General features: G+C 36.6%; 1 protein-coding gene across 2 annotated transcripts in view; it reads right to left on the reverse strand.

Moving 5' to 3' along the window:
• The window catches only part of LOC126481642 (serine/threonine-protein phosphatase 4 regulatory subunit 1-like), a 341,775-nt gene extending 330,179 nt beyond the window's left edge, over positions 1 to 11,596 (reverse strand). The window contains exons 1-2 of one of the 2 annotated variants that reach the window (XM_050105543.1): positions 11,406 to 11,596; positions 11,277 to 11,324 (exon numbers count right to left, since the gene is read on the reverse strand). In XM_050105543.1, the coding sequence (XP_049961500.1) occupies positions 11,277 to 11,324; positions 11,406 to 11,412 (55 nt within the window). In that variant the 5' untranslated portion in view covers positions 11,413 to 11,596. Of the gene's footprint in view, positions 1 to 11,276 lie in introns of both variants that reach the window. The other variant, XM_050105542.1, reaches the window with a different exon arrangement.
• Positions 11,597 to 13,155: the final 1,559 nt, after the last annotated feature.

Consider the following 13,155-nt stretch of genomic DNA (forward strand, 5'->3'; position numbering starts at 1 on the left):
CTTATAAATCTCCAACTCCTCTAACAAATCGAGAGTACAACCCTTTGCAGAAAGCATGAGCCCACAGGGGTATTCAATGGATTGAGTGATTTTGTGCCTAAGACCTCCTCTGCTTTATCTGATAACATATTACAATAACTACTTAATGCCACGCTTTATATATAGCCTTGTTGCTTATTTATGTCGAGAACAGTATGCATTTGCCTTCCTTCCATACACTCGTCCCTCTAGTCCTGCAACTGATTATACCCTATCTATTCATGGATTTTATGGCTAGACTATATAATCTTATTTATTGACTGGTAATACGTTGTATAAACGTTTTCTGCGGGAGATGTATCACGATGTACGAAAAGCCCTCTAGTGGTTAAATTCTTATGACCGCTACACGCCTACGTAACATCATGGTGGCCGAGCCAACAGAAGGTGCTGATCATTGACCTGTCTTTTGTTCCATACAGTTATTTTGTCATTTTATCTTTCATAGGTAATTTATAGGTTGCTATAGGCAGTGTATTACGTATATTTTATTTTTGACCGTAAATTCACCGAGAAAGTGTCAAAACCTATTACCTTTACACATTTCCTTTAAATAATGTTACTGTCTTCGTCTTATTTTATTACAATTTGTTTCTATAGTAATTATCAAAATTTAAAAGTCTGCTGTATGTATTTTACCTACTGTATTTTCATCATATTATGGGTCTTATGTAAATGAAGAATACATTAAGTCCACACTAGCAATATCTATGAAGCGTACAGGCATACATATTTTTGATAGCTACTGCACTTCAGTATATTTTGTAAAGTAACGCCAGTTGCAAAATGACTGGGCGATGTGGCATATTTTACACCATATTTTAACTCTACGTGACAATGCTTTGCTGTGTGTGTGTGTTTATGTTTTGATGATGCCATGACGGCTTTTCACATTAGGACATGGTGTAGAACTGGTACATTTTACCTTATTTTATCTGTACATTCCCAGTTTGTATCAGACTATATTGTGATAGGAAATACTGTATTGTTTTGAAAGATAGACTGCCCACTAGATGTATATATTTTTATATTGTACATCTGCAGATAGTCATTACTGACAAACCAGTCATCATCAAAGGACTTTATACCGTGATCAAAGACTGGAACAAAAAACATTTGACAGTACCTGCATCACTGTTTTACATTCGCGATTATGTCACAACTTTTGAAAATTTAGACTATTCACTAATTTACAGATACTGTATCTAAATATGCCACAACTCACTTTCAACAATTTCTAAAAGTAGTAACACTGATTTATCCTTAATGTCTGCCGATGAACAGATTTCAACAAACTCTTCGTTGGAGGCTTCAGCATGGTTGAAATACATCCCCAGCCCACCCAAACAATTTATTTTGGTAATAATATATTACTACATTGAACAATAGGGGCAAGTAAGTTATTCTCTTTTAGGCTCAGGTACCATAGTGTGAACTTTGAAAAGAAAAAAAAAAATTAGAAGTGAGAAAGTTTTTGCAAATGCCATTATAGTAGTAAGAGATGGCATGGCTCTTTGAACTGCTGCAGATCTATCTACATCTATATCTACATTGATACTCCGCAAGCCACCCAACGGTGTGTGGCGTAGGGCACTTTATGTGCCACTGTCATTACCTCCCTTTCCTGTTCCAGTCGCATATGGTTCGCGGGAAGAACGACTGTCTGAAAGCCTCCGTGCGCGCTCGAATCTATCTAATTTTACATTAGTGATCTCCTCGGGAGATACAAGTAGGGGGAAGCAATATATTCGATACCTCATCCAGAAACGCACCCTCTCGAAACCTGGCGAGCAAGCTATATTTGTCAGATTAAGAAACAATAATGCAATGGATATTAAGTCAAGTGACAATAATTCTGCTTTGTTTGACTAAGAAATAGTAATGCAGTGCATTTTAAAATTTTATTTCTAGGAGTCCACTGCCTCAATGTGTTATGAGAACGTGGTCCACAAACACTGCATTACTTTTTATTATCTATGTGATAGGCCAATTTCAACCTTTGGTCATTTTCAAGCACATATCTTAAGCTTCCAGGTTCATCCTATATTGCAATATGTCATTGGTACGTGTGGGCAGTAATGTGTCATTACACATTCACACACAATCACTGTACAATAGTAAGATGTTTCCTGTCCACATGTACTAGCGATATACTACAACATAAAATGAAAATGGAAGTTTAAGATAAGTGCTTGAAAATTGGCCAATAACCTAGATAAAACAAAATAATACAGCCTATTTGGACCAGGTTCTCATTCTCAAAGTAATGCAATGGATATTAAGATGAGTGACGGTAATCAGACACCAACAGTCAAATTAACACCACTAAGTACCCAAGTCAATTTTTCACTGCAGCTGACAAATTTAATTAATTGTTGTGGTGATATTTAGAAGTTGAAAATATGAATCCATTATCGTCAAGCTATTCACTCAAATGGTTTCACTGAAGGCTGCATATACAACCTTGATGTTGCAGTTGGTTCTTTGAATGCTAAAGTGAACTGCAAAACTGCATGTGAACCAAGTGCAAGCAATGAAAATCCAGATAATGGCTAGAACAGGGCCAGCAGCAGTCATGGCAGTGTTTCTCTGCTGCTCAGACTGACAATGCGTAAGTTTCGCGTAGCCAATGGGATGATACTTGCCAATAAGAGACAAGAAAAGAATGTATTACTAGTGCTGAAATTTAAACAATTCTGTTGTTCACTGTTGATTCCCGATTTTGTTTGTAGCAAATATGAAACCAAACACACAGTTGGGGGTGACATACTGATCTGTAACTTAAGGCAGGGTCCAGTTTAGGTTCAAATGTGAGTTTCACTTGTGAAAATTGAATCACTAATGTCCATTTCTTTCCAAATATGTCACGACTTAAAGCTGTGGTTAGGTTTGAATCTAATACCACAGGTTAAATGAAATTAAAAAAACCTGGTTGTAAATATATTTGCCATTTTCTTCTGAATGTGTTATTTCTGAGATTATAGAACTGTAAACGAACAGGAAAATTTGATGCTATTCTTTAGTGTCTTGCTTCAACACATCGTCTGTCTACTGGACTCCTACTAGATGTGTAGAAACAGCAGTTAACACCCCCCCCTTTTGTCTCTATCATAGCTCATGTCTAACACTTGCAACATCGCTGTACAGAACACATAAGCAGGCCACTAGCCTTGGCCTAAACTATCGAAAATCCAGTTACTTTGAGTTGCAATCTTAGAAGTACAACAGAAAAAAATATCAATTGTAATAAAGTATATAACGTCCCCTTTTTAGAACTGCGTTTATAGTCAATGTGAAAATAGGAGATTCAATTATTGATTTTCAAGTTGCAACTTTGAGTTTAAAAGCATCCAACAAAATTTATACCTCATCGATGCCCATGTCCCTACTAATGAGAAGAATTTTCTAACAGACTAGGAAAGAAGCGGGAAAGTTTTGGGATATCTTTGACCAAGCAATAAACCAAGTAAATATTAACAATGTAAAGATCCTGTTAGTGGACTTCAATGCCCAACTCTGAAGACAACAGAAATACCAAGATATCATTGGAAAATGGGCTCCACATAAACAAACAAATAAGAATGGTCAAAAACTTGTTGAACTCTGTAGGGAACACAAACTGATCTCAAAGTCCACAAAGTAGGCCAAAGAAACTTAAAACTTGGAAACATCCTGATTGTAGAAAAGGAGAATGGCAGCTGGATCATGTATTTATGTACAAATTCTTACACAGAGAACTCTACAATGTTCAAGTATTAAGAGGGATAGATACAAGTTCAGATCATTACATTGTCAAAATCAAAATTAAGTTCACACCACTAAAAAAGAAGCTACAGTGCAATAAACTAAAGAGGGTCTTTGATCCCCACCAACTAATTAGAAGTGATAAATATAGAGAAGTCATACAAAACATAAAACTGACATAATTTAGAAGAACTGGTTTAAATTCTCAGGCAACAAGCAGAAAATTTAGCCCCATTGAACCCATATGAAAGACATGGCTGGTGGAACCCAGAATGTGACATAATTCATGAAGAAAGACATGATGCATGGTTAAAATTTCAAACACAGAAAACAGAAGAAAATGCAACCAACCTCAAAAACATCAGTAAACAGTTCACACTATCAGGCAAACCAAGAGACAATCACAGTAAGATGTAATTGAATCAACAGAAGAAAATTACCACAAAACCAATTCCAGAGACTTTTACAAAATGTTTGGAAGACAATTACAAAAATTTGCCCCTGCCATGTTAATGCTGAAAAGGGAAGATGGAAAAATGGCACATAATGACAAGGAAAATGCCAAAATCATGGCAAAAGCATTTAGTAAACTTTTGAATTGTGACGGACCCCAGGAACTTTTAGCAATTAATACAGACACACCCATCAGGACTCCACATGATCTCATAAATCCTCCAGCAACCCAAGAGGTGGAAACAGTACTCAGGGAGATGAAAAATTATAAGGCATGTGGAGAAGACAAAGTTTTTGCAGAAATGTGGAAATATGCCAGCGATATAGTTCGAAATCCTTACACATAGCCCTAACAAAAATCCGGATAACAGAAAAAGTTTCCCTAACATTGGACCACAGCCATAATCCACCCACTCCACAAAAAAGGAGATAAAAGCAACCCAGATAATTAGAGGTATCTCTCTCTTTGACTGTACATACAATATTTTCTCCAGAATCCTATACAACAGGATAAAAGAGCAAATAGAGGAGGAATTAGGTGATACCAAGGAGGCTTCAGACCTTGGAGAAACTGTGCAATACAAATCACTTAAAATTAGCCATAGTAAATTACAAGAAATAAAATAAACCTCCAGTAATAACCTTTCTGGACTTTAAAAAAGCATATGACTATCCATAGACCTTCAACGTTAAAAATCTTAAGAAATTTTGGGCTTCATACAAAATTAATCAAATTTATAGAACTCACTCACCTTAACTAACACTGTATCAAAAGTCAATTTCAGGGGGGAACCCTCTGAGCCATTCATCATAAAAACAGGTTTTAAGACAAGGAAATTGCTTGGCATCCCTGCTGTTCAACTGTGCTTTAGAATACATAATGAGCGAATGGTACAAGACTAACCCAAAGAACATATACTTGGAAGACCCAAAGACAACGTAAGTTTAAATTGTCTAGGATTTGCTGACAACCTTGCTCTCTCGTCCAACAGTATTCAGGAAACCAATCAACAAGTTATCTCACTACATGAAACAGCATAGAAAATTTGAATATCCTTTAAAAAAACATTTATCCTGTTAACTGACCCACCACTCACAAACAAAATTGCCATAGGAAACCAAGAAATCAAAACTGTAGATAAATTTAAATACCCAAGAGAAATCATAACCTATAACTTCAATGAAAAGCCAACATTGCATAAGAGAACAAACAAATTGACTAGAGCACAATGTATCACCAAAAACAAATACAATAAAAAGAGCCTGTCAATAGAAACAAAATTAAAACACTACAAAACAGCCACTCAACCAGAAATAACATACGCGACTGAAACAATCTTCAAAACAACTAACACTGCACAAATAGACAAAATACTTAAAATAGAGAGAAGAATCATCAGAATGTGCATCAACAAATCATACCAGAAAGATGGGATACAGGAGAGTAGCTACAAATGAAACATTCTACAAGGAAATAGAACCAAGAAAGAAACGTATTTCATTTTTCGGACATATAATCGGAACAGAGAACAGGATCATCAGGAGAACAATAGAACAATTTTGGAATAGTAAGCGCGACATTAAGTGGATTACAGAAATCAAGGGAGATATGGATGAGCTACAGATTACACTGGAAGACCTAAGAAACAAAACTGACAAAATCAGGAAACTCACAGACAAACAAACCAGACTGCAAATGAGAATCAACAGACAGATAATAGGAAGGGTGCTTTCCGATGAAGAAAGGATGAGACCCGAGAGAATGAAGTATTGGGCTGACAGGAAACAAAGATTCTTTGTATAAAGTTCGTCCAATGAAGTCATAAAATGTAAATAATAATAAAGTACAGTTTAAGGACATATACCTTTCCCACAATAAAAGTTAAATCGGAGGGGACATTTAAAAAAATTGAGAACTGAAGAGTGAGTTTAAATAAATAAATCAGGAAAAATAAATATTATAAAACACAACGCTGAAAAAATGTATTGGATGAATCTTCTTACAGTGATTGTTAAAAATATGGATTTAATAATGGTGGTGGTTTAAGAATAACAAATGTTTTGAACTTGTGGAGTTTGCAACAAAATTCTATTTGTAGGGGAAAAAGAAGAGAGAGGATCAAATAACTAAATAAGTCATTGTGACAACTTCTAATTTAATCGTTGACATTTTTATCAGTAATTTTGCAAGTTTTGTATTCACAGATGTGTTAACCCCACAGATGTGTTAACCCTATTACATCAGTAAAATATATGCTCAATTCATTTCTACATAAAACAGCTGTATTTTACTGTTCATCTACATTAGACACCACTGCACAACACGAAAAATCACTTTTTTAAAACCCTGTAACTGTTTCCCATTGCAACACCCGAAGTCTGAAGTTTGACTCAAAAGTGCCTACAACCTCCTCCAGCAATGGTGCAAAAGCATGGCCCCTGCAATGTAAACCTCAAGCTTGGCGATGCTTCAAACAGCAAAGTGTTGAATCGTGAAAAAGAAGGCCAGAGCTCAGAAATTCATGATATGTAAGGTGGGTAAATCATACCACGTCTTACTCACATCTCACACCTTCTTTTAATGAGTCTGCAATGAAGTTCAGAATCTCTATGTTCAGTGTTTGCAATCTTGCTGTTTTTTGTGTGTGGCAAGGAAGACATTTCAGACACACTGCTGCAAAAATCAACATGGTAAGGACTAAGGGGATGGCACAAAGGCATCAAAAAACCACCCCTCTTCTTGGGATGTTGACTCCCGCACATTTTGTGGTTGAAAATGGCAGTTCACAGTGCAATGAGCAACAGGACGATGATCTTAACAACCTTTGACACCGATGATACCCCCCCCCGAGCATTTCAACCCAACTCTAAGAACATTGTGGGACTGCATCCCCACTAAATGTGATCACACTCCTTCAGAGTGCAGGACAATAGAAATTTTTGCTCGTGTACAGTGGAAACATTAGAAATAGTTCAAAATCATTCAACAAAATCCGAATGTGATCCTAGGCAGCGAAGAATGCTTAAGCACTTTCAGCTCTTTAGTTTCGTGCCTTCCTGTGGTGTCATCACAGGGGTGGGGGGTTCACGACACTGACGCTTGCATGAATAAACGGGTGAAGGAAATCCTTTAAGACCCCCCCCCTCCCCCATTTCGGAACCCTCAGTGGTACCCATCCACCATTATTGGGAATTTTAAAAATATGCCTGTACAAAGAACCTGTGAAGTAGTGTAATAGTAACAAAAACAACAAATAATAATAATAATAATAATAATAATAATAATAGAGACCTGCAGACAGGCAATCTGTTTACACCCCTCTTATTCTAGACGCCTGTCTGTTAGCATCTAGGACCATTTCACAAGTTGTCTCTGTACACATACATTTTTAAAATTCTATGTAGTGGGTTGGTGCTACGGAGGGTGTCATCAAACTGGGGGATCTTAGAGGGACCCTTTGTCATTTTATTCACACATGTGTCAATGCAGCAGTCACCCACGATCACCCACAGTAAGGTGTGAAACAGTAGGGCTCAAAATGCTTAGGTAACATTTGCAACAAAACAATGTGATTTTAATGCTTGGCATCGTGATTATGATCTCCACTGCAGAGGCACCACAAAAAGGAATGATGTGTGGGTAAGACGGGATATGATGACCTTCCCATCGTTTGACATCAATGGCGGTCAGAATTGTGGTGAAATTTGGTGCCTGTTACATCACTGACCCCTTACATGTCACGTAAGCTTCTGAGCTCTGGGCTTCCTTGCACAGCATGTGCCAACACTTTGCTGTTTGAAGTATCGCTGAGCCCAATGGCGACTTTACATGACACCATACTTTTGTACCATACAGAGGAAGATTGTAGGCAACTTGAAGCCACTGAATCACAACAGAAGACTATTATGGGGCTTTCAAAAAAGTGATCCTTTAATTGTATTGCAAACAGTACGTAAATGCACTGCAAGCCACCACATGGTTCATGGCGGAGGTTAGGAAAATTTCACCACTATTGGTCATTTCTTTGCAAATAAGAGCAAGGGAAAATAGAATAGTGCTGAAAGAAACCATATTGAAAAGTGCCACATGGTAGAGTACATTTCAGTAAATATTAAGCTTAGCCTGAAAAACAAAATTTAACTTTTAGTTTATTACTAGAAGCTGTGAGAAAAATTTAAAAGTTGTCTCGCATAGTAGTAATTAAAAATTCTAATTAAAGAAGGTCTGTGGCACAAGCCTGTTACCTATCAGCATGACTGACTAAAGTGCAGCCTGTCTATCCACCTAGGCACTAGGAACTGGTGGTATGGCCAATCCCTCGATCCGGCCACTCTTTACCCTCAGAGAAAGATCTCCAGTACTAATTTTGGACAGCAGGCTAGTGAAACTGGGGTCATCCTGGAGGGTATATAACAAGCAAAAATTCCCATCCCTGTGAATCTCAAGGGGGTGGAGTCTATTGCTCCATCCAACATTTTACCACGACTCCCTATAATTCGATTTGCAAAAATTAAATATGTTTACAAGAAAAATTATTGAAATATGTCATCTCCCTTACCTAATACACCTTTCTGAATTTATCTTCAATTTTATAGAAAAAGTGTTAAATATGATGCGAACATACATCATTCTACACTACTGATCGGTAAATTACGGCAACCTGTATTTCACATTCACAATTACTGGGTCCACCAACTGTCAACTCAACTAGACCTTGAGTTACACTACAATCATTCTGTTGCCACAAGATCCATGTGGGAGAGTAGTAAATATCATAATGCAGATTGTGGACTGGTGTCAAATCATGCTAGAAATATAACTGAACACAGGATACTAACATATCTGGCCAAATGAAATACCACCATGACCTCTAAAACTAACGATATTTGGTGCGTAGTGAGTCTCTGAAGATCTGTACACCATGTGAAAAGCGGTAGCAGCTGTGACAAAATTTTGATTGCTTTACTCTTCATGAACTCTCCTGGATATTAACACACATTTATTAGAGGTTAGTACACAGGACATTGCTCGCTTCAATTCATTGTCTCAAACTCTTTAATCATTACGGATCATTCAATCTCTTTTTTGGAGCACAACACAGCACCAACTCTTGCAACATGAAGCACGACCGACGTTGTACATAATGTGTACGATACCTTAACTGACTCTCCATACATGACCTAGTGATCTGCAAATAAGTGCCCCCAAGACCAAAAGAAACAGAGAGCTACACTTTCCTTTATCCAAAGCAGTGGTTGCAGAATCTTTGATCTAAAACTACAAATTCCACAATGTCCCCTAGAGTATGCTCTAACATATTTAGCATGTGGTGAAAACTGAAAAAATTCTGGCATAAAACTTCTCCTGTATTATTAAAAGTGTACATAAAATTGGTTTCAACTATCACATGATCAGTAACTTTGCAATTAATGTTTTTAGATAAATTGTTAAGCATAACAAAACAATCTGAAAATAATACAGCCTACTGACAGCTCAGACCAGGATAATTCTTTAAACTCCAAATAGTTTCTTTAATGTTACATGTACTTTAACCAAAATGTTACTCTTATTTTGTGTAAATGTAACAAACCACAAATGGCCTGGCAAAGTACAGGGCAAAAAATTGTTTACTCAAAGTAGCAATGGTATTACAAAATTAATTTGTCTCTCCAAATGACAAATCTATATACATGTAATGGTTTTGAGTAAGTAATAGTAAACTTCTGTAGGCCCAACTAAAAGCAATGATAGGCATGATACATTCAAAGTTTTGTAGGTTACTGACGAAAGAAAAAAAAAAGACACACACAGTGCATTCTGACCTCATTTTTATTTAGGGATGACACTTCCAAATAACAACAAATGAAACTGTGGTCTTTAATGTTTTATCAAAGCTAGTAAATCACTATAAAACATAGAAATAACATTCTACAATTTGTATCAAATATAGAAAACTACAATTATTGATAACTTTTAATTTCAATTCTCTCTTTCGATAATTAGGAAATTTTGAAAATATCATAAGCCACATTAAGAACAGGAATTTCTACGCTAACTGGAAAACCATAGATTCTACAGGATAGTAACGAAATATTTTGATTTGAAATCCCTGGTCCAACACGTCAAGTATGTGTCAAAGACACAGTATGGCACTAAGTACGAATGTGATTTACATTTTTACTATTCTTAAAATACCTCCGGCTCATTGTTAACCATTGTATGAAGTATGATTGCTACATCATTTAGTACAACCCGTGAACGTATACTGTCGCAGTTAATAGCCAAAAAGGAAATGTAAACAAGCCATCGCATTTAACAGCAATGTTTATGACTTACAGCCGCTCTGTACACAATGTTTTAAACTAAAATATGCCCATCATCAACTTCTGCGTCTTAAGAAATTCGAAGGAATAAATGTACTTTTACAGCATGAATTGTTCACTTCTAATAGTTCAATTACACTGCTATATATAACTAATTTCTTTTTCAGATAATGTTCACTACGCGCGCAAACTAGCCGCAATGATCCATGTCTAAAGTATTTTTCTAGCCTGCATGGCTGGATACACTAAATTTTACGGATCTTCATCATAGTTAAAACTTTGTTTTCTGGATCCTGGTCAGTTGTCACGGAATATCATTGCTGAAGATAACAAGTATTTACAACGACATAAAGCAAATGATTTAGTAATCGTCATGTAAGACACTTATTTCCAATACAATGTCGTCTTAACGGCAATCATTCAATGTACAATTATGCAGCGGTCTTAATACAACAATATTCACAAGCAAACTCCCACCTATCCCTGCTACAACTGAAAGACACAAACACCGCACGTGTAATACTACATAGTACTTCTAACGTAGCAGATGACATGTTATGAAATTGGAAACAATGAAACTTCCATAACCTAGCTGACACACGGCTAGACAATGACACACAACACACCAACATTTACAGAACAGCGCTGTCTTTCTTTACATCAATTTGTTACACCTTACATTTAAAAGGAAAGGGGACTTAAATAATCTATCATACCTTCATCTGGGTTTTCTTCGTCTTCATCTTGCAAATACGACGAGACATCTGAAACGCACAGAGTGGGTAAATGCCTCATTGTAAACCACAAAAGTTAGAAATCATTCCATTCGAGTACACAGCACTCACCCGCCATCTTGAAACAAAAAGTTTTGATAGAAGGCACGTGATTGGCTTAGCGACACTTCGATGCAGATTCTATCATACTGAAGCTACTAATTTCTTTTAAGAATATTTGCGCCACAGCCCTGTAAATGTACGTTCTGTCAATATTTGTCATACAAAAAGGCATACCCTACGATTGCAGCACAGATCAATGTATTTGTCGCGCCATTTGTTCTTTATGAATTACCAAAGAAAGTCTTGCAAGCAGTACGTGAGAGAAGAAAGAGGGAAAAAAAGAGACGTTTTTACAGCTAAGTTTGTTACATGCGAAGTGCGAACTAACACTTGCAGTCAGTCATACTTCGTAGAGTTTCCAATGAGACGGAATAACAACGCTTGCCACCTCTTGATACTCTACAATTTAAATCCATGACACCGAAGCTTTAATGAAACCTGGCCTGACCTTCGTGTTAAGAATAACTAATAGGACTGAATTGAAGTGCCTAAAAAGACTATTCAGTAGCTTCCTGCATTGTATTTAAGTATGGTGAATATTTCATACTTTCGGGTACGCACCGTAATACATAAAATCACTCATCAGTGAGGAAGAAAAATGACTTGATGGAGTAGTATCGCACAAGTTTTCGAATCTTAACTGTAGTGAAGCAGTCAATTGTAAAGGTAACAGACCGATTGGAGTATGCAACAAGTTATTTGCGTACCGATCACGCAGAATGAACAGCAATTTGTGCGATAAATACTGTTGTATAGCAATTTTACAAACGAAAAACCCAATTTTCGCGCGCATTTTTTCCGTTTGTGGAAAACTAGGATTGTAAATTAATGCTCGAGAATTTGTATCTCTAGGCCTAGCGACGTATTTACACTTAGTTTATCCAATTATTTGCGTACTGTCCCTTATTTCATTACCGGGGTTTTTATAAGTATAGGCGAAATAACTGCCATTAAAATTGGTTGGCCTGCTCGTATTACTGCTTTACTTTCACACTTTCTTCATAATGTTCCACGCCAATAGAATGCAGTTGTCTCAAATATAAGGTACCAACGTTTCACAAACACAAGATGTTCTTGCTTTAGAGGAAATTAATTATTGCGAGGCCAGAAAACACTTGGTAACATGGATATGTTTGTTATGGGGCATCACATGCAAATAATAAATGGATCATTGCAAACCTATGTACATTAAACTGGGAGTTGTAACAGTTTTTGTCCAGTACATTTTAATGTCTCAGTAATGTGAAGTTGAAAGATGTTAACTGCTGCAATATCTCAAAGAAGAATTGTGGCTCAGGTTCAGAAGAGTAGCTGGTCAAGCACTCGACAGGGATGCAGTTCACAAGAAAATTCATAATGGGAAGGATCCTCCATGGTATACAGCGTCTGTAAAGAAACTTTTAAGAAACAATAACTACTGCACAATTGATGTAAAGCAAAGTTATTTGTTAAATGAAACATATTTGACTCTCAACATAGCAATGTTTGAAAGCCTTCAGCAACTGTCTTGGTATAATCTCAATGGAAGACCTCTCGCAAACCCCAAAGATATTCTGGTTATTTTTTTAAAACTGTCAGTGAGACAAGTTAGTGCCCGGCCACTCATGGAGGACAGAGGAACTGAAACTGAGAATAGCAAAGCAAACACAAAAAGATTACAAAAGAAGATCCAAGAGCATTTCTCCAGTTTAAATCTTACACTTCTGTAAAGATAAGTGGTACAGATACTACTGTCAGTGGTAATAAGAACTTGTTAAAA

This window comes from Schistocerca serialis, chromosome 5, assembly GCF_023864345.2.
Source record: "Schistocerca serialis cubense isolate TAMUIC-IGC-003099 chromosome 5, iqSchSeri2.2, whole genome shotgun sequence".
Taxonomy (NCBI): Eukaryota; Metazoa; Arthropoda; class Insecta; order Orthoptera; family Acrididae; genus Schistocerca; species Schistocerca serialis.